At 43.8% G+C, this 23,528-nt stretch overlaps 1 protein-coding gene across 5 annotated transcripts; it reads left to right on the forward strand.

Moving 5' to 3' along the window:
• Nucleotides 1-1,327: 1,327 nt before the first annotated feature.
• On the forward strand, nucleotides 1,328-22,251 carry ZKSCAN1 (zinc finger with KRAB and SCAN domains 1). 5 transcript variants are annotated; one of them, XM_089895697.1, is made up of 7 exons: nucleotides 1,328-1,466; nucleotides 8,944-9,060; nucleotides 9,352-9,869; nucleotides 10,120-10,273; nucleotides 12,345-12,436; nucleotides 12,709-12,835; nucleotides 15,135-22,251. In XM_089895697.1, the coding sequence occupies exons 3-7, from the start codon at nucleotides 9,444-9,446 to the stop codon at nucleotides 16,028-16,030; spliced, it is 1,695 nt and encodes a 564-aa protein (XP_089751823.1). In that variant the 5' UTR covers nucleotides 1,328-1,466; nucleotides 8,944-9,060; nucleotides 9,352-9,443; the 3' UTR covers nucleotides 16,031-22,251. The 5 variants fall into 5 exon arrangements, with proteins under 5 accessions (XP_089751823.1, XP_022443524.1, XP_022443523.1 ...); XM_022587816.2 differs by having other exon boundaries at nucleotides 1,328-1,459; XM_022587815.2 differs by lacking the exon at nucleotides 8,944-9,060.
• The last annotated feature ends 1,277 nt before the right edge of the window (nucleotides 22,252-23,528 follow it).

Here is a 23,528-nt window from a genome sequence, read left to right on the forward strand (position 1 = left end):
TGCTTACCCATGACACTCACGGCTTTGTGGTTTCTGTCACCTAATGCCTTCTGCTGACTGATTTCTGCTTGGCCCCAGTTTTCTGTGTGTCTCACATTTGAACTCCCCAAGAAAGGAGATCTAGTTGCTTTAGTTCCCTACTGTCGCATTCATCAGAGCTCTCAGAGCAGACCACCTCAGCACGTAAGCTGTGCTTCCATCAAGTGCCCAAAACTGTTCCCATCAGCTCTGGTCCAAAAAGTGGCCACACAATATGAATGTGGCAGGTGCTTCAAGTACACCAGCCACATATCCAATACAATCATAGTTTTGAACCATGTTTAAAATAATAAAAACATATACATATGAAAACAGATAGGAAGGGGATACATTAAAACCATCATAGTTGGGTTACGATGGAGGGATTACAGCTGATTATTTTTCTCCATTTTGTAATTTTCATTTAATGATACTGAATTGCCTTTTAGTTTTCAAATATTTTTTAAAAAGTAATCTCTTAAAAAAAAAAAAAAAGTAATCTCTTCCAAGCAATAGGAGTCATGCAACCAAGCTATTAAGTTCAGTCTCTCCCCCAAACTTGCCTTGGAATATACAGCAAAGTCACAATCATTAAAGCCTGTGGTCACCCTTGCTCAGCAGGTGGAGTATTATTTCTGTTTTATCTTGCCAGGTGAAGGCCATAATTGTTGTAGGTTGTGAAAGCACCTTGAAGGCATAAGTGTCTGTTATTATTCTGAAAACTTCTTTCAAATCGCTATAATAGCATATCTCACATGAGCAGAACATAGAACCTGTAACTAGCTTGGTTGTAGAAAGACGTCCTTCATCCACAGGCCAAGTATTTAAAAATACCACCCACTCAATTGTCAGACATCTTCAGGGCCCGAGAGAAACTACCACGGCAGTTTTGTGAAACCAGCCACCGCTGGCTTCACTTTGACCTTCCTCTGTGTACACCCTTCTTTCAGCTCCTCTGCCACAGACATACAATTATTAAGTATTATTATTTCTTGGTAATAACTATAATTACTACAAGGACTGCCAGAGATGAAAAAGGAGAAATCGAATTATCAGATGGACTGGTGTCAGAACTGGACAGTCTGTTTGTATCTCAAAAGGCCTGAATCCCTTCTCCTTCGTCCCCAGCCTTCACACGGGGCGCACAGGCTGAGGGCGGAGACCCCAAAGCGGGATATGGGACCACGGCAGGGCAGGGGACTGGTCCAGCGTTCGGGAACCGAGATTCCAAAACCTCCCGCGCTCCTAGAGAGGACCCGGAAGCGCGGCGCAGTCCCGGAAGACGAGGTGCTGACACACTTCCGGCCTTTGTGACTCATTGTGTCTGTGTCGAGGCGTCAAGAGGGCCTAGTTCCGTGCGCGGCGCCCTTCGGCCGGCCTGAGCCCCAGAGTCAGCTCCCCTTGCTCGCCCAGCGCCCCTAGGCCGCTCCCGGGGCTCACGGTGAGAGGTGGGGCCGGCCTCTGGGGGGGGAGGGCGGGGTCGCAGGGGTGTGTGCGTGGGGGTGGGCTCTGCACCTGAGGCCCCGGGGTCCCCTCCGGGCGGCCGGGGCGCAGCATGAAGCGAGTCCGTGCCAGCGTCCCCGCCCCAGGCCAGGCCGTCCCCCCCTCCCCACCGCGGGCCCAGGCGGGGAGGGGGCGACGGTCCTTGACCGGGGGTCCTGGGAGGCCGTCTGCGGGCCCCTTCCGGGCCCCTCTCCTGCAGTGTCGTCATCGTCGCTTGACGTTTCTGAGAACCGGGTCGCGAGCGAACCGACCCCTGTCTGAATGTTCTGCTCTGCTTTCGTCGCCATTTGCTTTGATTCCAGTGAGAGAGGTTTTTTTCCGGGGTCCTTGCAGGACCTCGAGGTGAAAAATGCGGAAGGCTGAGAAATGGACACGTTTCAAGGTGCCGCATACGTGTTTCCAGATCACCTGCTTCTCCTCACCCCACCCCCACCCCCACCCCCGAGCGGTGATTAAAGAGCTTTTGAAACCTAGTCAGAGTGGGTAAAGAAATGATTCGGGTCTAGTAGAGATTATATGTACATCCCACTCTCTTTCAGCTTTATGGACTATTTCGAAGGCTTTTGAAAACGAGCTGTCCGGTAGATGAGGTGGATTTTCCACTCCTGGGTAGTAGTTATTCTGCCTGACTTGGAAGGGGTGAGGAGTGAAAGGAATTTGTGGAAATTGCGCGGGGCCGTTAGGAGACTGATTAACTGAGTGACCTTGGATAAGATAAGACACTTCCGCCAACTCTCAGTTTTGTCATCAATCAAATTAACTAGGTTTTCCCCAAAGACCCTTCCAACTTTGAGATAATTTGATTTGGTCAATGTAATTGAAAAATTCAGCTACAGTTCAGCCTGACACTGACCCCCTGCCCTCCGTTTCCTGCAGTGGTACTCAATAAGATACTTTCATTATAGAGAGCAGCTGTTACATGGCCTGGGACCTAAGAAAGCATTTATTGTACAGACTACTGCTAGGCGGATTGGAGGTGGTCAGTAAATAGTTGTCGAATTGAATTGTGGAGGATTCATTGTAACCAGTCAACAAAGCCCTGTTACTGTATTTGCCAGCCACGTGTGGAGAAATAGCTTTATTACTTAGGGAACCATAATGATCATTTGCCCCAGAATGTTTCTCCAAGTTTGTATTGTCTCTGAATTACTATGCACGATGCTTGTTCATTATTTCAGGCAGTTTTCACCAATCTTAAAATGCAAACAGGGAAGCTAGCTACTTAATATCATAGTCTTTTGCTGATTCCCTACTTGGTCTAAGCATTTAAATTTTTCCTAACTTTATATTGTATCTAAATACAGATGAGTGTTATGTTAAATGTTACCTTTTCATTCTGAGTATCAGTATTCTTTGGGTAGCTAGTTGTCTTTTAAAGGTAGCTTTTTCATGTTTTAAAGCATCTTAGAGCTCTGTTCAGAAATGGGTGGGAGGCAGTTTAAACTTTGAAGACTATGCCCTGGAAAAGATACTGGCCTGTTTAGAAAATAGCCTTTGGAATAAACTGAGCTTGTAACTCCAAGCCTTTTTTGTAAGAAAATCTTTCGTATTTACCTTCGGGGAGAACCAGGTACTGGGGGTAATCTTATCTAAATCGGATAGTGTGTCAGAATGGTTTTCGGCTCAAAGGGACCCCAGAGGTAGTTTTCTGCTCCTCTGTTCCCTCCCCCACCCCGCCCCAATTTGACAGATAAGGATACTGGATGTCAGAGAGGTTAAATAACTCACCCAGGGAGGGACTCACTCTTATTCATGGGAGACTAGAATTCAGGTGTTCCACCCTGTGCTACTTTCACTATTACAGGATTTCTCCTGTTGCTTAATCTTTTAAGCAGGCTGAAAATTGGAAAGTATAGTTACATCTCTTAAGTTTATTGAAAAAATTTAAAACACTTCTCTAGTGCCTACTAAATGCCAGAGACTGTTTGAAGTGCTTCATATATGTTAACTCCTGTAATCCTCACAGCAGCTCTGTGAGACAAATACTGTTTTTTAACCCAGAGGAGAAACATCTGTACTTAGAGTAACCTAAAATCAGCTGGTAAGTGGTGATGCAGTTTAGTGAAACCCTTCCACGCCTGTAATTTGAGGGCAACTTTGAATGCTGTATGAATGGGCCAAAAAGAGTAACATTCAGTCAAGTATTTTTTAAAAACTAGTGCTTGCAAAGAGGTCATACTAAGTGGTCTGAGAGGTACAAAGACACATACTCTTAACAATAGTCCAGTCGAAGAAGACGGCATGAAAAATTAGATTACCAAGAAAGAACTTGAATAGCAAATGCTTGGTGGAGACCATTAGGGCATAGAGTTTAGAGAGAGGAGAAAAGATTGTGTGCGCAGATCCCCTGAAACCTAAAATAAAACCCAGCCCTTCCGCCGCTGTTGTGACTTTTCTCCTGCCCAAAGTAGGAGCAGAGAAATGTTGGGGGGGAGGGTACCTGTCAAAATTGGGGGAAGAGGGACTGTGACCGTGCCCTCATCTCTGTCCCTTTAGGTCTCACTTCCTCCTCAGAATCCCTTCCTGTTGAGTCCCACTGACCCAAGGAGCATCCTACTCTTCAAAACTGGCTAAGGTGTGGGCACAAATTAAGATTCCTTTCCTTAAATGCCTAAGATGGAACAGAATTTTCATAAATGAGATTTCTGACACCAGACTAGATGCCACACTAGCTCTGCTCAGTTGTCTCTTTCGAAGGTCCCACCTGGTTAGAGTTTAGATGATTCCCACTTGCATCTCCTGCTGTGTCTCCTTAGTCACGCAGCTCTCCAGTGAAAACAGTGGATGGCAGGTGAGGCCCATTCCTGAGTGGTCATCCTTCATAGGCCTTCCTCTTCGAAAGAATCCGTGTGTCCACAGAAGCCCTTCCTTACCCCACACGTTGGGACAGAATGAGTTTGGTATGATGGTTGGAGCTTGAGCTGAGGGGTCCCACAGACCTAATTTCAAATCCTCGCTCTGCCATTCAACTGCTCTGTGACCTTGGGTATGTTATTTAACATCTGTAAACCTTAGTTTTGTCATTATACAGTGAGACAGCAATGGTACCTACCTCCTGAGGGTGTTGTGTGAAATGCCTGGTACATAGAAAGCACTCAGTTAACATTGGTTCTTCCTATAATGCCTACTAGAGAGAGGCCTCTTGAACAGATGAGGGGCAAGTTGCATTTTAGCTTAGCTCTGAAGGATAAGTAGGATTTGAAAAGTCAGAGAAGACTGGGAGGGAAATCCCAGGCATTATCATGGGAGAAAAGGATGGTGTTCAAAATGGAAGACATATTTAGGAAGTACTGAGTAGACTCATTTTGCTGGATGGAAAAGGTTCATGCAGGGGAGGGAGAGAAATTCATGGGAAATGAAGCTTGATGGGGAAACTGGGACCAGGTGCTGGGGAGTATTGACTACAAGGCTCTAGAGTTTTAGGAAGAAGATCTGAGAGCAAGGTGGGAGGTGAACTGCCGGGGGGTGAAGGCAGGGCACCAAAGAGAGGAAGCTGGCCTCCATGGAGCTAGACAGAAAAATAAGTATGAACAAAGAATTACTTCTCCCTGGTGCCTGGAGACTGAATGCATGTAAGAAGAGAGGAGTCAAGGAAGGTGAGATTCTGCGCCTGAGTGATGAGATGTTCCTGGGCTGTCTGATCACTAATTGCCACTAAAGGCAATAAGACGGCAGGGGGCGCTGTAATGGCTTGAGTTGTTCTTTTTTCTTTTCCTTTTCCTTTTTTTTTTTTTTTAATATTTATTTATTTATTTGGCTGAGCTGGGTCTTAGTTGCGGCATGTGGGATCTAGTTCCCTGACCAGGAATTGAACCCGGGCCCCCTGAATTGGCAGCGTGGAGTCTTAACCACTGGACCACCAGGGAAGCCGCTGAGTTGTTCTTATTTCTTCTGTGCTGTTCAACAGTCTCCCCAGTTCCCTAGAAGATAAGTAAACAAAAGTCCTTGTCCTTGAGGGGCTTAGCTGGGAGGTGGAGATAGGAACAGCAGCTCAAGTAATGTTAATACAAGGAGAGTAGAAGTGCCTAAGATAGGAACAGAGAAAGTACCAAGGGTGTTCAAAGGAGGAAGATATCTTATTTAATTCAGAATGTCAGGAGACAGTGTACATCTTGAAGGGTGAGTGAAAATTTGGCCAGTAGAGGTGGATAAAGGTGGGAGATTGGTCCCAGCAAAGGGGTGAAGATGCAAAGTCACACCCTATGCTTGGGGAATATTAATGGGCCCAATAGGCTGAAACATAGGGGATCACTACTAAGGAAAGTAATGGGAGTGGAAAGGTCGAGTGGAGTGTGTTGTTTGAACACTAATCGGTAGATGTCAGGGATTCATTGACAGTAACTGAGGGGAAGGAGGGAATGCCTAGAAGCATACTTTGGCAATACTAAGTTGACCTTGGTATGTTGTTCGCATTAGAAAGGGGAGAAATGGACGCTAGAGAAAATGTATGGAGCTAAGGCCCTAGTCTTGGCAGGAGATGTGGAGCCTGGATTAGGGTGGTGGAAGACAGTTCTGGGAGGCATAGCTGGAAAAGATAGTCTTGCTTTTCACTTTTCAGGATGAAATAAAGAGAATAAGCCTTACAGGAATTATTCAGCCTCCAGCTGGGAGAAAGCTAGCCAAAGGAGTGATCTCTTGGACTCCCTACTCGCTGCCTCTTCCTCTCTGGGTCCCAGCTCCAGGGGGGCTGTTTCCTGGAAGCTGCCTTGTAGCTGTCAGTCACTCCTCAGGGCTTCTCCAGCACTCAGGTTGTAACCTCCTTAGAACTGTTGGCACATCTGCTTTGTACTGTAATTATTTGTGTAAAAATAGGAATGGTGCTTCTCATCTTTTTATTCCCCTCAGTCTAGCAGGACACTTTGCATACTGTAGATTGCAGAAATGGTTAGGAAATCGAATACTCATAACTGTAAGGACTTTCCAGGTAAAGCTGCTCTGAAGTTAAAAAACAAAATATATTTCCTGCAGCAAGGTGGGTGGAGTGCAAAACAGGTCTGAAGGAGTGGATGGGAAGGGCTAGAAGATGGTTTGCAACAGGACTTTTACCAGTTTAAAATCATTGGAGAAATGACTTAATTCCCACATTGTTTTTACATTTATGTAGTAAGCCTTTTTGAATGTAATATTCTTTATTGTTATTATAGACTGCTATTTTAATAAGGATTTCTGGTTTTCATTAAGGACCAAAGTAAGAGAAAAAAAAACTAATCCTGTGATAAATTTCAGATTAAAATCATATTCTTTGCGATTAGAACAGTCATCTCCAAACTTTTCTGGTCACACGTTCCTGTCAGTAAAAACTATTTAGAAAAATTATATACATGTACCAGTGTTTTGTATAATTAAAAAAATACATTAAGTTGTGCTATTCTAGAAAAAAATTTGTGCTTTCAACGTACATGATCCTTTTTCCATCAAAATTACTAATAATTTTTCAGTGAGAGCCATGTAATTAAAAATACTTTGCTAGTCTAAAACTCTTGGCTTATCTCTTTGTTATAGAACAATTGGATGCTCTGTCTCTAAAAGTTGAATTTGATGCTTAATTTTGATGGCCGTAGAGGTGGAAAAAAAAAGATGCTTCACAAAGATTTGTCAGTTCAGATGGAAGCGACACATTGTTGCCTCTGCTTAGCAACTCATGGTTGATCCTATCCACCAACCATGTTAAATTTTTGTTCTTGAAATTCAGCTACTTTCTCACTTATCGGTTGACTTCTTAAGTTTGATTTAGTTCCACATTTGTTTTTACCTTCTGACCTGGCTGAGTTAAAAATTGCTGCGCAGGGCTTCCCTGGTGGCGCAGTGGTTGAGAGTCCGCCTGCCGATGCAGGGGACACGGGTTCGTTCCCCGGTCCGGGAAGAGCCCACATGCCACGGAGCGGCTGGGCCCGTGAGCCATGGCCGCTGAGCCTGCGCGTCCGGAGCCTGTGCTCCGCAACGGGAGAGGCCACAACAGTGAGAGGCCCGCGTACCGCAAAAAATAAAAAAATTTTTTAAAAAATTAAAAATTCCTGTGCAGTTTTCTTGTTTGTGTGTATTTGCATCGTTAGTATTTCCCTAATTGTAGTTTCTCTGAAAGAATCTTTAAAGCTGCTTGTCTCTCTTTTTTTTGAGATGTAATTGATATGTAACATTATATTGGTTTCAGGTGTACAACATAACGATTCAATATTTGTGTATATTCCAAAGTGATCACCACAGTAAGTCTGGTTAACATCTGTCACCATAGTTACATTTTCTTTTTTTCATTTTTCTTTTTATTTTATTATTTATTTTTGGCTGTGTTGGGTCTTCATTGCTGCACACAGGCTTCCTCTAGTTACAGCGAGCGGAGGCTACTCTTCGGTGCGGTGCACAGACGTCTCATTGCGGTGGCTTCTCTTGTTGTGGAGCACGGGCTCTAGGAGCACAGGCTGCGGTAGTTGTGGCACACAGGCTCAGTATTTGTGGCTCACGGGCTCTAGAGCACAGGCTCAGTAGTTGTGGCGCACGGGCTTAGTTGCTCCAAGGCACGTGGGATCTTCCCGGACCAGGGCTTGAACCCATGTCCCCTGCATTGGCAGGCAGATTCTTAACCACTTTGCCCCCAGGGAAGCCCCTACATTTTATTTTCTTCTGATGAGAATTTTTAAGAACTACGCTCAGCAGCTGTCAAATATGCAGGACAGTATTACTGTTAACTGTAGTCACCATGCTGTACATTACGTCCCCAGCACTTAACTTATTTTTTAACTGGAAGTTTGTGTCATTTGACCCATTTTGCTCACACCCCCCCACACACTTGTCTCATGTGTGACATGTGGCAGTTCAGCATTTAGACCAAGTGAGTTTGGTAGTGTCCATTTGTACATTAAATATGGTTTATTTTTTCTCACTTTTAAAATATAAATAGACATTTTGATATTTTCTTTCTCTGTCCAAAGTGGATTATCTCGTACTGACCAAGGCACCTATAAAAATAATAGAAATAGCTAGACGGTGGGTTAGTAAGTCCTGGCCTTCACGTTTGGCTTGAGTGTTGACTCTGCTAGGTAGGTAGCCTCCTGCTCCTGAGCACATCACTTGAGTCGTCCGAGCCACAGTCGTGTCATCTGTGAGATGGTGCTCCAAGGGTGTTGTGGGAGGGGGTAAGATGGCTAGTGTGCTGCTGAAGCGGGTGCCTGGCACCCCACTGACATTCCGCTCTCACTGGGCTTAGCGTGTAAACACATGATGTCATAGCCTGCCCTCCTCCTGGAGGGACGGTGCTCAGGCAAACACCCTGAGGGGGGAATTTGCCAGTTGGAAGTTTGTTTGCAAACCTTAATATCTAGAGTGACAGGGAAAACAGTGTGGCTCTGGAGGCTTTTTTTTCCCCCCTTTGCTATTCAGAGGCATTTTTAAAAATTAATTAATTAATTTATTTTTTGGCTGTGTCAGATCTTCATTGCTGTGCACAGGCTTTCTCTAGTTGCGGCGAGCGGGGGCTACTCTTTGTTGCTGTGCGTGGGCTTCTCATCACGGTGGCTTCTCTTGTTGTGGATCACAGGCTCTTAGGTACGTGGGCTTCAGCAGTTGTTGCACGCGGGCTCAGTAGTTGTAGCTCACGGGCTCAGTAGTTATGGTGCACGGGCTTATTTGCTCCACGGCACGTGGGATCTTCCCAGACCAGGGCTCGAACCCATGTCCCCTGTGTTGGCAGGCGGATTCTTAACCACTGCACCATCAGGGAAGCCCCCAGAGGCATTTTTAATGCCTTGATGTGTAGCCTTGTATGAAATATTAACAGCACAGGTCACTTTTCATAAAGGTACCAATAACTTTTTTTTTTTTTTTTTACTCCTTCAGGAATAGTACAGAAACAGATATCAGAAAACATTTCCCAGGACAGAAAGGAGAGCACAGACCCTGTTTGGATCAAGTCAGGTCCCTGAGCCTGAATGATGACTGCTGAGTCAAGGGAAGCCACCGGTCTGTCCCCCCACGCTGCCCAGGAGAAGGACGGCATTGTGATAGTGAAGGTCGAAGAGGAGGATGAGGAAGAGCACGTGTGGGGGCAGGACGCCAGTCTGCAGGAGTCTCCTCCTCCTGACCCGGAGATCTTCCGCCAGCGGTTCAGGCACTTCTGTTACCAGAACACTTTTGGGCCTCGAGAGGCCCTGAGTCGACTGAAGGAACTTTGTCACCAGTGGCTGCGACCAGAGATAAACACCAAGGAGCAGATCCTGGAGCTGCTGGTGCTGGAGCAGTTCCTTTCCATTCTGCCCAAGGAGCTCCAAGTCTGGCTGCAGGAATACCGTCCCGATAGTGGAGAGGAGGCTGTGACCCTTCTGGAAGATCTGGAGCTGGATTTATCAGGACAGCAGGTAAGAAGAGGGGAAACCTGTCATGTGTGAGCAGCACGTGGACTTTGAGACTGAAGCAGAGAGAAAGTTACTGACTTAAAGTTCGTATTAATAGTCCTTGTGGTGCTTTGATCCTCTTCTGCTTGGATATTAAAAAGTATTCTGGCCCTGTCCTTCCTGCAGCCACTGGTATATTTACTGTCTTTTTTCACTTGTTTAAATTCCTGTTTAAAAAGTGATTTACCCACAAGCCCACCCTGTTTGTCCTTAGGTCCCAGGTCAAGTTCATGGACCTGAGATGCTCGCAAGGGGGATGGTGCCTCTGGATCCAGTACAGGAGTCCTCGAGCTTTGACCTTCCTCATGAGGCCACCCAGTCCCATTTCAAGCATTCATCTCGGAAACCCCGCCTCTTACAACCACGGGGTAAGAAGCAAGGTTTCACATGGGGGGAAAGAAGCAAACTATTCAGGATGGGAGTGCCCTCTCCTCTCTGTGTTGCTGAATGCCTGTAATAGAGAAACATGTTTATTTCTATTGTCGTTATTACTAAATATCAGAGGAAGTATAACTTACAGACCAATTTCAGGAGTTAAATAATGTTACCAAGGAGGTAAGTGAAATGTGCATAATGAACTTGGGTGGACATTATATTATTTGTTGAATTGTTAGTATTCTGGATGTCTAGCAGGTTTTTTTGTTTTTACAGGGAAGTCCTAGGAAGAGATGAAATATAGCCAACACCCTAGTATGTCATAAATTATCTTTAAAAGGATCATTTATCAATTCATTTTATTTAAAATGTATAAAATACTGTGTAACATCACTCTATTTCTAGGTTACTTTCAAAAATTCCAAAGAATGGGAAAAGGATGGAAAAAATATTTTGTTTTTGGTTGAGGAACATGAGGCAAAAAAAAATCACTTCAGGGTCATATAAATAAAAATCAGTTGAATTTTTTTTCCTTTGAGGGAAATATTAACAATATTTTTATCCAATTTTAAAATCAAAGTTGATACCTAGAATATCAGTAAAAGAAAAAAAAATAACATGCTAAAAGTATGGTTGTTCAGCAAGAGTTGGCAAAGGCACAGTCCTTAACCAGTGTGTTTATTTATGATGACATTCAGGATAGGAATATTAGAGCTTAAGGAAGTATTGTCTGCCGTGCATTCTGCAAGATAGCCAGCACTCGTAAGCTGGAGAAAGCCTTGTGAGCCAACCAGTGCGCTGTGATGTTTATCCACCACTGTCCACCCAGTCCCGTTAGGTCCTCGTAGGGTTTGTGAGCTCTCTCCACACTCCACCAGGTGAAGTCAGGAAACGGAGGAGGATCTTCGTGGTTTTAAGTGCCAGATTAGGGCTGATTCAGGTTACCAGAGTAACAGCTTTCCAGACCCTGGAACATACAGTTGTTACGTCGTAAATAGTTCTTGAAGGAATTGAGGCATATGCACTTATTCTCAGTTTCTCTTTGTGCTGCTCATCTTCCAGAGCATTTCCTAACTCTCAGAGGGTTAAAGTGCTAGGTACTTGATCTTTTTCTACATTTTGCTTTAGCTTATATTATTGCTGTATATTCTGAAATAGTTACAAGATTTACTAATTCCGTTTCAAATTAGTTTTTCTAGTATCTTTGCAGCACAGTAACATCATCTGTTCACCAGTAACATTTCTAAATCTAACATTACTTGACAAGGAAGGATTTTGATTTTGCCGTTTAAAATTTTTCCAGTTTTTCTTGCACGTCGCAGTTAATGTGACCCTATATTGTAGACGTCTTTTATTAGATGCGTGTCAACCCAGACCCTTATACATTTGTAAATGTCTCATTGACATTCGAACCATGTGTGTGTTTTTTGTTTTGTTTTGTTTTTTTCATGTGTGTGTTTTATCCAAAAACTGTGGCTAAGTGAGGGAGAAAAGTAGAGGGACAAAAAATGGCTGAAACTTACCCAGAGGTAAGAAGAGCCCCTTCCTTCTCTGTGTTTCAAGATATTACTACTAAAGATTTTTAAAAACTGTTGCATTTTCCACAACTGAATGGGATTCTGAAGTCCTGGTATACTGTTTGTTGGACTGGAGAAAATTAAATTATGAGCCAGACTTGAATGTGGGCTGAGTGTTACCTACTTCCGTGGCTGAGAGTAGGAACCCGGATTATAGTTCTGGCTCTGCCCTCTTAACCGGATGATGTTAGGCAAGTTGTTTACCCTCTCGGGGCCTCGGTTTCCCCTTCTTTAAAATGAAGGAGTTGGACCAGGTGATTTTAAGGGCCCTTTTATGACTCCTTGTTACTCCTGCTTAAGAACAGAGGTCTTGGGAAGACACAGATCATGCCTTTTCTTTCTTACATTCTCTGTAGTTCTCAGCTCTGTAGTTAAACACTGAACATTGGGCATGCTGGTACAGGAAAGAGGGTGCCCCTGGGCCCTTCTTTGAAGGGAGGCCCAGAGCAGAGCTGGCTTCACTCACAGCTCCTTTCTCCTCCCTCAGCTCTCCCTGCCACCCACGTTCCTGCCCCTCATCACGAGGGGGGTCCCAGAGACCAGGCGATGGCATCTGCACTGTTCTCGGCAGATTCCCAGGTGAGCTGTGGGCCCCTCTGCCCTCCTGAGTCCCTCGCATCTGCCTCTTCCTGGAGCTCTTTCAGCGGTCTTCACCAGGACACTGGCTCTTGATGTCCCTGCCCACAGAGTAGCTCCACTCCCACCTGTCCACTAGAGCCTGGCGTGGTCACCTTTTCTTTCCCAGCATCCTGTAGGTTTGCAGTCACCTCCGTCCCTGACTCCAGGTTCGGGCAGTGGGACTGTCCCTGGACTTTGGGAGAACTGAGTGTGGGGATCTCGTGTTATTTCAGGCAATGGTGAAGATCGAGGACATGGCCGTGTCCCTCATCCTGGAGGAATGGGGATGTCAGAACCTGGCTCGGAGGAATCTGAATAGGGACACCAGGCAGGAGAATTATGGGAACGTGATTTCCCAGGGTAAGATGGCTGCAGGATTATTGTCTGATAAGATTGTATTGCCTCTTTTTCTGTTAGTTCTGGGATCTCTGATGTGGTAGAGACTACTGAGCCTGTTTCTTCAGATCAGATAGAGAACAATTTGAGTTTCTTTAATCCCAAAAGCCTGGTACTGGGACTTCCTGATTCCAGGTGGATTTTTTACCTCTATGTAGTTTTTGCTGTTTGAAAGCAGAAATACTTTTATGTTCTGAATCCCCACCTCTTCAACTACTCTGTCACCATTGAGGATTCTGCTTCATTCCCTGTGGATACAACTAAGTGCTTTTGTCAGGGGGAGTGTCTGTATTTCCTATTATAGAGGGCCAGGTGAGAATTGATCATCAATCTAATCCTAACCTGGGACCATGTTCCTGAACCTACACTGCATCCTGCCATGGGCTTTCAGTCTTGCATCCTGTGAGCGCTGCTCCACGACAGTTCTGTATAATTCCATGAACTTGCACCTGTACCTCCCTTATGGTCAGGATTCCCAGATTCCAAACCTAATGGTGATCTTCTGTGAAGAGCTCTGGCTCCTGAGTGTGTAGTAAGAACAAAGAAGTTCTAAGAGGCATCAACCAGATAAGACAAGGTGACACAGTTGACAAACAGTCCCATTTGTCTCTATTAGGTCTTAACCCCTGGGAGATAGTACTGCAGGAAGCTCTCAGATCAGTCCTGTCATAGGGAAGGCCACTTCCTAAGACTTCTGCCTGGGGAGGGCAGTGGTAGGGTGAATGAAGGGAAGTTATGAAGAAAGGATGTTAATACAGAAACCTCAAGTTTTGTTTTGAACCATAGGGATAACTGGGGTTTGTTGTTTCTTAGTACTTGCTCTTTGGACGAGGTGAAAATTAAGCCAAAAAACTGATCTCTGTTTGTGAGCCAGGTAGTACCTACCCCTTGCTAACTTAAAACAAAGCAAAACAAAACATTGGGAACAGCCGGGGAACTATCCAGATCATCAAGGACCTAGGCTTGGAATTCAAAAGAAGTAGACCAGTTTCCTCTTCCTTATGATCAGGTCAGTATGTATGGTGATTTCATCACTCAAGTCAGGGGTTAGATACTCAACTCCTTCAGTGATTGCGTTGAGATAGTGCACACTCACGTGGAAAGGTTTCTTAAGGCCAAGTAAATAAAGAATAGATTTGGGATAGTTTGTTTTTTTCCTAGACAAATGTAAACATATATAAAATAGTGTTTTTGTACTGAACAATTTTTAGTCTATACTTAAAAAACAGGGTGGCACACAGAATGTAGCAGTCCACAATAAGAATATATTCCAGTGTTTTAACAGGCAGATTGCTAAAATCAGAGGATCAGCTCTGCATTCGTAAGATCTTGTCTTATATTACGTCCTTTGTGGGCTGTCTCCGGAATTGTTTTCAGTCTCTGTTCTCAGTAGTTCTCAGTCGTTTGTCAGTGCAGGTTTCAGTTACATATACTAATGCCCCAACCAGCTTCTTCACCCTCATCCCTGTTGCTTGAGCACTGTCAGCTCTGTGCTGCTCTCCCTGGTGGAGAGAAACTAGTTTCTGTGTCTGAAGGTCTGTGTAACCTGCCAGGTTCAGCGCTCCTTGTTTTGCCTGTTAACTATCACCTTGTCAATAAAAATCTCACAGAATTGGCAGAGTATTTGCTTTTTTTAAATTAATTGCATTCCTTTCTTTCTGGTAATACCACTTATCATTTTCTAGGAAAGACCTGTCCATTCTCTCTTTTTATTAACTCATAAATTCTTAATTAGAACTGGAACATCATTTTTTTTAAAATTTTTTTTTTAGCCTCACAGCATGTGGGCTCTTAGTTCCCCAACCAGGGATTGAAGCCGCCCCCCTTGCATTGGAAGCACGGGGTCTTAACCACTGGGCCACCAGGGAAGTCCCTGGACCATGATTTTTTTAATGTGTATTTATTCTTTCAGATTAATTACTGGGTGACCAAATTATAGAACCATGAGTTGTGACCTCTTACGTTCCTTAATTCCTCACCCCTTCCTTCTTTCCTCGCCTGGTTTGTTCCCTCTGCTCGCTCCCGACCTCTCTGCACACGCCCTCCATTGTCCTTTCCACACTTCGCCTGCCCTCTCATTTCCCAGTTCTACTCCTTGTTGTCCCTAGGTTTTTTCCCTTTTCTTCCTACTATTTTATCTCCAGTTAATATTGTGAGGTCATTTTGCAGGCAGGTAGAAGCTTCCTGGAAAACAGTGTCACTTGAGTAACCCACATATTCAAAAGAAAAAGATGCTATTTGTATTTTTTATTTATTGTGTCAGGCTGTGAAAACAGGAATGAGAATGAGGAGTCCACCTCAAAGGCTGAAATTGCAGAAGACTCAGCATCACATGGGGAGACCACAGGAAAATTTCAGAAAGATTTTGGAGAAAAACGTGACCAGCAGGGCAGAGTAGTAGAAAGGCAGCAGAGAAACCCTGAGGAGAAAACTGGAAAAGAAAAGAGAGATCCAGGGCCAGCTACAGTCAAGGAAAAAAAAAACCCCAGCACAGGAGAGCGAGGTCCAAGGGAAAAGGGTAAAGGACTGGGGAGAAGTTTCAGTCTGAGCTCAAACTTCAACACCCCTGAAGAAGTTCCGACAGGAGCGAAGTCCCACAGATGTGATGAATGTGGTAAATGCTTCACAAGGAGTTCAAGCCTTATTCGCCATAAAATAATCCACACTGGAGAAAAGCCCTATGAATGTAGTGAGTGTGGGAAAGCCTTCAGTCTTAACTCAAACCTTGTCCTGCATCAGCGAATCCACACAGGAGAGAAGCCTCATGAATGTAACGAGTGTGGCAAAGCCTTCAGTCACAGTTCAAATCTCATTCTGCATCAGCGGATCCACTCTGGGGAGAAACCCTACGAATGTAACGAGTGTGGGAAGGCCTTCAGCCAGAGCTCAGACCTCACTAAGCATCAGAGAATCCACACGGGGGAAAAGCCCTATGAATGTAGTGAATGTGGAAAAGCTTTCAACCGAAACTCATACCTTATTTTGCATCGGAGAATTCACACCCGAGAAAAGCCCTATAAGTGCACGAAGTGCGGCAAGGCCTTCACCCGGAGCTCGACCCTCACTCTGCATCACAGAATCCACACCAGAGAGCGAGCCTCTGAGTACAGCCCTGCCTCCCTCGATGCTTTCGGAGCATTCCTGAAAAGCTGTGTGTAAAGCGAGAATTTGTCAATAAGCCATTTCCCCTTTTCGTTTCTAAAATTATTTCAGAGATGTGTGCCCATGGAGGGGGGAAAAAAAGCCTCAACAGGTTAAAAAAAAAATCACACTTATGGATCCTTACAGGTACATCAGCAGTGTTCTGCCTTTGCCTAGTCTGTGGGCATGTAATTCTTCCACAGCTCCTGCAGGAAAATGCTAGTCATAGGGATGGATAATCCACACGCTATTTCCACACAGGATAGAAGCACACACACAGGAAAATGTCAAGCTTTTCAGTAATGAGGAGACCTTTAAGGCGCTCTTGAACTCTCTGCAACCACAGTACATAATTGAAAGACTAAGATCGGCTCTGTGAAAATGACACTGAGGTTCAAAACCTGCTTGCCGCAAACACGCCCTACTTGGCCAACGTCTTGCTGAACCTTATTTCTCAAAAAAGAGGGACAGTTTGAACAAAAACTACATCGGCACATGCTGCTCAAAACTAGTTGTATATATACGGTAAGTTCTGTACAGTCGCTGGTAGCCTACCAAAGCTATAGAAATCTAGGACTGCGCTGTCAGTATCAAACCAAAGATTTCTATCTCTTCCTGAAAGAGAGGGCATGCGCACCAGTCTACAGTTCCAAAGGACGGCTGCAGATGTAGATGGTTCCCTCCTCATGACTGAGATAAATCTTACTGAAATGGCAACCGTGATTCAAAACACTTCTCTCCCTTCGCGAAATCCCCGAATTCCCTAAAGCACTATCGCACTCCTAACTGCGTTTCTCCACAGGTTAGCACTTGATTGCATACTGTCTTTGAATCTTTTGTTGTTCCGTGTGTGAAAGTTTTCATCACTCCCCAAAAGAGATGCTTCTCTCGTCGGGGGATGTATTTATATCCCCGACAGCCCTGGACACAGGGCTGACCACATGAGAAGTGCTCATTAGGCCTGACTTCTAGCAGGATTTGTACATTCGTGACAAGGCCTGTGAGTCACGAGGACCTGAAATACGGTAGCGTGGCCCAGCTTGTGAGCCCGAGGCGTGGCTAAAGCTCTAGGGTCGCATGCTATTTTTGTCCTAAATGTAAACGAAGGGTGCTGGTCAGCCGCCAGCATGGACTATCTAGACATGGATCAGAGAGTAAATACCATGAAATGTCAAACGACTTTGTCGTCATCCATCATCTTAACAATGTGAACACTTACGAAGGCAAAGATGGCAAAGACCTTAACCAGAACTTCTTCAGTCAGCTGCTGAACAACCTGATGATTTGGGCACTTTCTGAATCATTTGTAACTTTAAAGTTCAAAAGATGTGATTTCTGTTGCTTTTCAGAAAAAGGAACATTGGAGGGAGCACTTTTTTTCCCACACCTTCCAGAAACTTCTAAAAGACATTTGAGATCATTAGCTGGCAATTACTAAATGTCTGTTGCTCTGAGAAGCTCACCAACGTGCTAAGATGTGGCTGGTCGTATTGTAGTCATACCGCGCAATGTCTTTTCTGTTTCTCATCACTAGAGACTGAGGTGAGGTTATGAAACTTTGACCTTTCCCATCATCTATGCAGAAGGATGCATTAGCTTCTGCGTGGAAGCCAGCGACAGACCATTTTCAGATGCGCACACAAGAGACCCAAGCAGCGTGGGTCACATAGGAAGTCATCAGGGCCTTGGGTAGAGGTAACTGCTCGTGAGAGCGTGCAAATGATTGTAGACAGCCCTGCAGGGACTTAGAAACAGACTAAGAACACACCTGAAGACTAGCCCCATAATGGGAGACCCCTCACATAGAGTTTGAGATTTTCCGTCAAGAACTAAAACTGTCACTCGTCACTGGTTTGCTAGCCAGCAACCCAAGCCTGTGAGACAGTGTCACTTCACGGGGAACCATGGAAGTGGGGGCAGCTGTGGCCTCAGCTCCGGGCCAAACAGCACTTTTTCTCTGGCCTCTCTCTATAACTTGGAGCAACTTCCAGCTTCCCAGTAGCTCCTAAGCAGTTGCATCAGTGTTGCCTGGGGGAACTTTAAGGAAGTCAGCTGGTGACCAGAGTATTCTATCCATCCAATTTAAGAAAAACAGGAGAGATACTCCAGAAGAGCACATCTAAATAACTTTTTATAGTAAGGGAAGGTAGAAGAAATGCTTTTAGGAATTTTCTTCAAAGAGTGAGACATAGTGGTTGTCGCATAGAAAACTGCTGATGCTTTTGAGCAAAGACTTTTGCTGCCAGGAAGCAACTGAAAGCAGTGAGGTGCTTAACTCCAGACACCGATCGAAGCACCGACTGTTGTGAAGAGGGAAAGAACACTGGTCAAGTCCACCCACATTGGCTTTTTTATGCGGACATGATTCAGCCATCATTTCTTTTTAATGGAAGTTAACTATAACCTGTGCCCCACATTTAATTCCCATTTCCTGGGACATCGTACTGACTGTGGGATGGCCATGGGCGTTGCTCCAGATCTTCAGCAGATGGACTCCTTGAAGCAGCTATTTGAAGACAAGTTTTCTGAAGAAAACCGGCTACCACTGTTTATTAAAACCATCTGCATTGCATTCATTTATCAGCTCTTCAGCACAAAGTGTAATAGAGTCATGGCCCAAAAGGCTTACGACGTCTAAATTAGTGCTCAGGATAGTCATTTGAAAGTTCTCGACTGGCTGAAGTATGTTAACAGTTTAAGTACGCTAGTTGACTGTTAGCATGCTAGTTGACCCAGTGGAAGCTTTTGAGGGGTTTTTAAAAATGTAACTTAACCTTGCCAGGAAGAGAAGTAAAAGTCTTAAAGTTGTGGGGCATTTGTTTCTACTTCATCCTGGCAGGCAAGGCTAAAGCCTAAGACTACAGACGTATGAGGCATCTTGATATGGAAGGCACTTAGTATTTTATTAAAGGCATAAAAGTGAAACTGTGCTAAATATGTAGAGAGGTTGACACGTTTGATACCTAAGACAATTCACATCTTACCTGGCGTCAGAGAAGTCATCCCAGGAAGGAACCTCTTGAATGTGATAAATATGGCAAAGCCTTTAATCACATCTCAGCCCTTAGCATCAGAAAGCTCACACTGTAAATAAACATTATTAATATTATATGTGAGGAAAACTTTCATGTGTAGCACTCATTGCTTTGGACAGAAAATGAATTCCGTCAGTATGTTCCAATCATGTACTGAATTTCAGAAACACTGCAGAGGAAGCTCAATCTTAACTCCAGAGGATCCACAGAAGAAGAAAAAAAAAATGGGGAAATGCTAAAGAAATAGCAAAATGTACAACTTCTGACAAAAATTGTTAATGTTGGGTACTTCTATATATTTTGTATGACCATAATGTCAGTGTCTGTGTTTTGTACCTCCAGCCCCTGTTGTTATTCTGTATATTCCCTGTAAACAGATAATGTATTTTTATTTTAATCTATTTGACAGAACACATCGCTCCAAAAGAGCAAAGTTTTGGAGTAGTGAAGAAGTTGATGTGGTCATAGACAAAAAGTCAGTTCACAGAACTGAGGAAGGGGAAAACGAGAAGAAAAACTTCATAGTTTGGTGCTTATCAAGTCAAGAGCTTAGGAGATGAGTGGAATTGCTAGGAGAGACAGGCGACTAGGGCAGTAAAATGGAACAGTTCTAGAAACATCGGCAGCTTCCTGAGAGTGTTCTCTTCAAAGCCAGGAAGTTGACCGCTTAGCTGCCAGATCACCATTTCAAGCAAGTAGAATGGGTTCTCTGAGCTTGTCGGGGGAGAAAGAAGGTCTGACCCCGTCAATCAAGAAGAGGGCATGTCCTGGGAGGGCCAGTGGGGCCACTTACCTTGACCCAATGGTGTGAAGCGTAGTCCTGTTTCCTCCACTAACTCTTAAATTTCTGTGTTTAGAAAACTTGGGATAGGAAAACACCAGGATGGGCTCTTCCCTGGAAAACAGACACACAGGCATCCAGTCCCTGGGATTGCAGGAAGGCTTGAGAAGCATTTTGCAATATTCCTGTCGCAGCTGTCTCCTGTGTACCCTCCTTGCTCCCACTCACTTCCCCTGGCCTGTGATTATTAGGAGAGGGGCTTGTGACGATTCACAGCTAGGAAAGAACTTTTTTTCTAATTTTTATCCTAGAGTTGATCACCTTTTATTGCAGGGTCTCGACGTCCTCATCTAAAGCTAGCTAACCAGGTTCATCCTACCATCCTCACGGAAGAGTCATCGTGTGAATTGGAGTAACAGTATTAAAACATAGTCACACAGTGACAGCAGCACTTACCAGCGGAGCCATGTGTTTGTGGGTCCCACTCTGCGCAGCTTCTCAAATACTGATGAGGGGGCTATGGTTCCCCAGCTGGGAAACCACGTGAAGGTCTGCAGATTGCAAAGTGAAACGTAGAATCAGAGAAAAGGAAATTAAGTGGTATAAATAGATCTTTTCCTAGAAGTTAGAGTAGATTTTTATTTCAACTACTACTGGAGAATATAATAAAAAGTATTATTTGAAAAGTTTCCCTAACATTTAGGTTTCATTTTTAGAATGGACACACTACTGTGCATTGAAAAGTAGTTACTTATTTTGCTATTCAAATTAATTTTTTATTATATCTAAAAATGAAACTATCTGTTTTACTTTTCAGAGCTTTGTAAAACAAACTTGAAGTTATAGGGAGGTAAGCCATCTCCAATTCTGCAGGTCAAACAAAAGTTTGGGAACTGTTTTGGACATCTCATAATACAGAATGTCTTAACATGAGAACTTAGTTTCATATTGTCTGGTTCTGTTTAACAGTGGATACCACAAACCTCATGTTTTTCTCTTATCCTAAAACAGTGGAAGGTAAAGAGTGGGCATTAGGTTGACTTCTGAACAATGGTCTGCTGTTATTTTAACAGGTTTTTTGTTTTGTTTTTCTTTTAATCGTTGAGATTCTCACCTCCATTTACTAAAGAATCATGACTCACTTCAAATTACATAGTAATCAGCAAAGTTAATTGGTCTTAAAATTAAATTTTCTCCCTTCAGCAAGCACTCATTAAGCAGCCAGGCTGAGTGCATTAAGATACAAAGAGTAAGTTCTGTGAAGGATTGAAAGGTGATGCTGAAACTGGGATTTCATTCGCGTTTCAGATGCGGGTTTCAAGTTCCTTTGGTCCAGGGAAGGGACCGGGCAGCTGCCCGAGTCGCTATTGTTTAGTCTCCCGACAAGGTCAGGTTTGCTAGGAAGGAGAGTGCGGGGGGAGGGTTGTAGGGGCCAGACTCCCAGCTGCAGAAGAGTGGTGAGGGAGCCCTGTGGAGGGAGAGAAGAGAGACTGCTGGGCGTGTGCTGGGGGCCAGTGCTCGCCTGCCTTCCCCATCCCCCTACCCCCACTTCAGCCACTTGACAGAGTAAGGTTTTAGTCTGCCGAGCGAGGATAAAGCATATTAGATTTAGAGGTACTTCTGCTGGTTGCAGGGGTTCTTATGTGAGAGGGCTGGGCGGGGGGAAGCAGGTTGTGACGACACAGGAAAATCTTTTTCTAAAAATCTATGAGTTTAGGGGCAAGGGGTGGGATATGCAAGCAAAATCAGCAATTATTTTAACATGAACATAAATATTTTTATTAACTTTTAGTTAAATAGAGGTTATTACACCCAGGTCAACATGATAACCCTAAATCTATATAGAGAGCTAACTCAGGCATTGTCTTGTTTATTATTGTCTGTAGACTGGGTAAAACAAACCTTTCCTGTTTTGTCAGTTCCTAGTTTCTTAGTTTAGAATAAATTAGATGAAAAGAAACTGACTTGTCTTTGTATATCCGCAGAATTAAGTTATTGCTGTTAAATCTGGTCTTTTCAGTTCCCTGGTCTTTGAAGCGTCCAGATGCTTGGTAGATGTTCAGTGAATGATTTTTAAATTGAATTTGTTCATTTAAAATCCTCATTAACATTTCTAAAGTGGCTTCTTTCAGTAAATAATGGAATTTTAGAGGAAAAGTGAGGTTTTTTTTTAAAGCTAGGAAACTCCTCCACTGAAAATAGTCATTTGATTGAGCACTAAAGTTTCAGTCATGAGAAATGGCAGCAAAATAAATTGGTAATGCATTTATAGTCAATGGTCCATTTTAGGAGGCCGATGGTGTCTGACAAATTTTAGAGTAGTGAGGTGGGGGAAGGAAATTGTGGGGATTTGTAATGAATATTCTCTTTATGTTGTTTCTCTTCAGGATCATGGTAAAACAATAAATTATCATCTCTAGGTGGCAGTAGTTGTGATGTTTGTTTTTTGTTGTCCTTGGTTGCATAAAATGCGTGTTTTGGGTAAAGAAAAAAGTATAATTTCAAAGTTAAAAACTAGAACTGACACAATCCTCACCCAAATGACATGGTGTAGGTAATTTCACAAGCGCTTAGGTAGCTTCTTGGCAACAATGAAAAACCATGGAATAAAGTTGCTTTTTTTTTTTTGCGGTACGCGGGCGTCTCACTGTTGTGGCCTCTCCCGTTGTGGAGCACAGGCTCTGGACGCGCAGCCTCAGCAGCCATGGCTCACGGGGCCAGCCGCACCGCGGCATGTGGGATGTGGGATCTTCGTGGACTGGGGCACGAACCCGCGTCCCCTGCATCGGCAGGCAGACTCCCAACCACTGCGCCACCAGGGAAGCCCTAAAGTTGCTTTTTAATGATCCCCCAAAACATAATTTTTTCATAGGATGGAACCATTAAAATAACCTTTGGAGACTGGGATTGACATATACACACTACTATATATAAAACAGATAACTGATAAGTACCTACCATATAGCACAGGGAACACAATGGCCTGTATGGGGAAGGAAGCTAAAAAAAGTTGATATATGTATAACTGATTCACTTTGCTGTACAGCAGAAACTAACAACATTGTAAATCAACTATACTCCAATAACAAAAACAAAACCTTTGACCACTTTATGAGACTTAAAAAATTGAACATCCTAATAGTAGGAGCAATAAGTAAAGTTGATATTTTAGACCTTCAAACTATGAACTCTAACCTAATAACCTTGTTTTTGCATAACTGACTGAAACAAAATGTGATTTTTTTCACTTTGTCTCATTTAAATAATTGATTTTTTTCCACCCTATTTAGAAACTAGAGAGAAGTGCAAAGTGTTCTGTTTTCCTCTGCTCTTCAGTTTCCTTATCCTAAAGGAATACTAACCCCTGCCTCACTTGCTTTCCAGGGCTATGGTGAGATAAACAAATTTTTTAAAAAGTAAAAGGTGGCACGTGTGAAAAAGCAATGTATTTTTACTTAGGTATCACAACCAAATCTTAATTCAGGGGTACTAAACCCTATACTGTCCAACAATCTTAGCCTACTTTCCCTGAGAGCAGAACCTGAGGTCAGGGCTCGTGTGCAGTTGATTTATTTTAGGAGATGATTTCAGAGAACAGCAGGGTAGACAGAAGCTGGAAGAAATCCAGTGCATTATTGAACTTGGTCACTGCTGTGGACGACGGGCCCTGTGAGAGATTCTGGTCCTGAGTTTATTAACG

Source organism: Delphinapterus leucas, chromosome 15 (genome assembly GCF_059928025.1).
Source record: "Delphinapterus leucas isolate spDelLeu-1000000601 "Yukka" chromosome 15, BTC_Dleu_Yukka2, whole genome shotgun sequence".
Classification (NCBI taxonomy): Eukaryota; Metazoa; Chordata; class Mammalia; order Artiodactyla; family Monodontidae; genus Delphinapterus; species Delphinapterus leucas.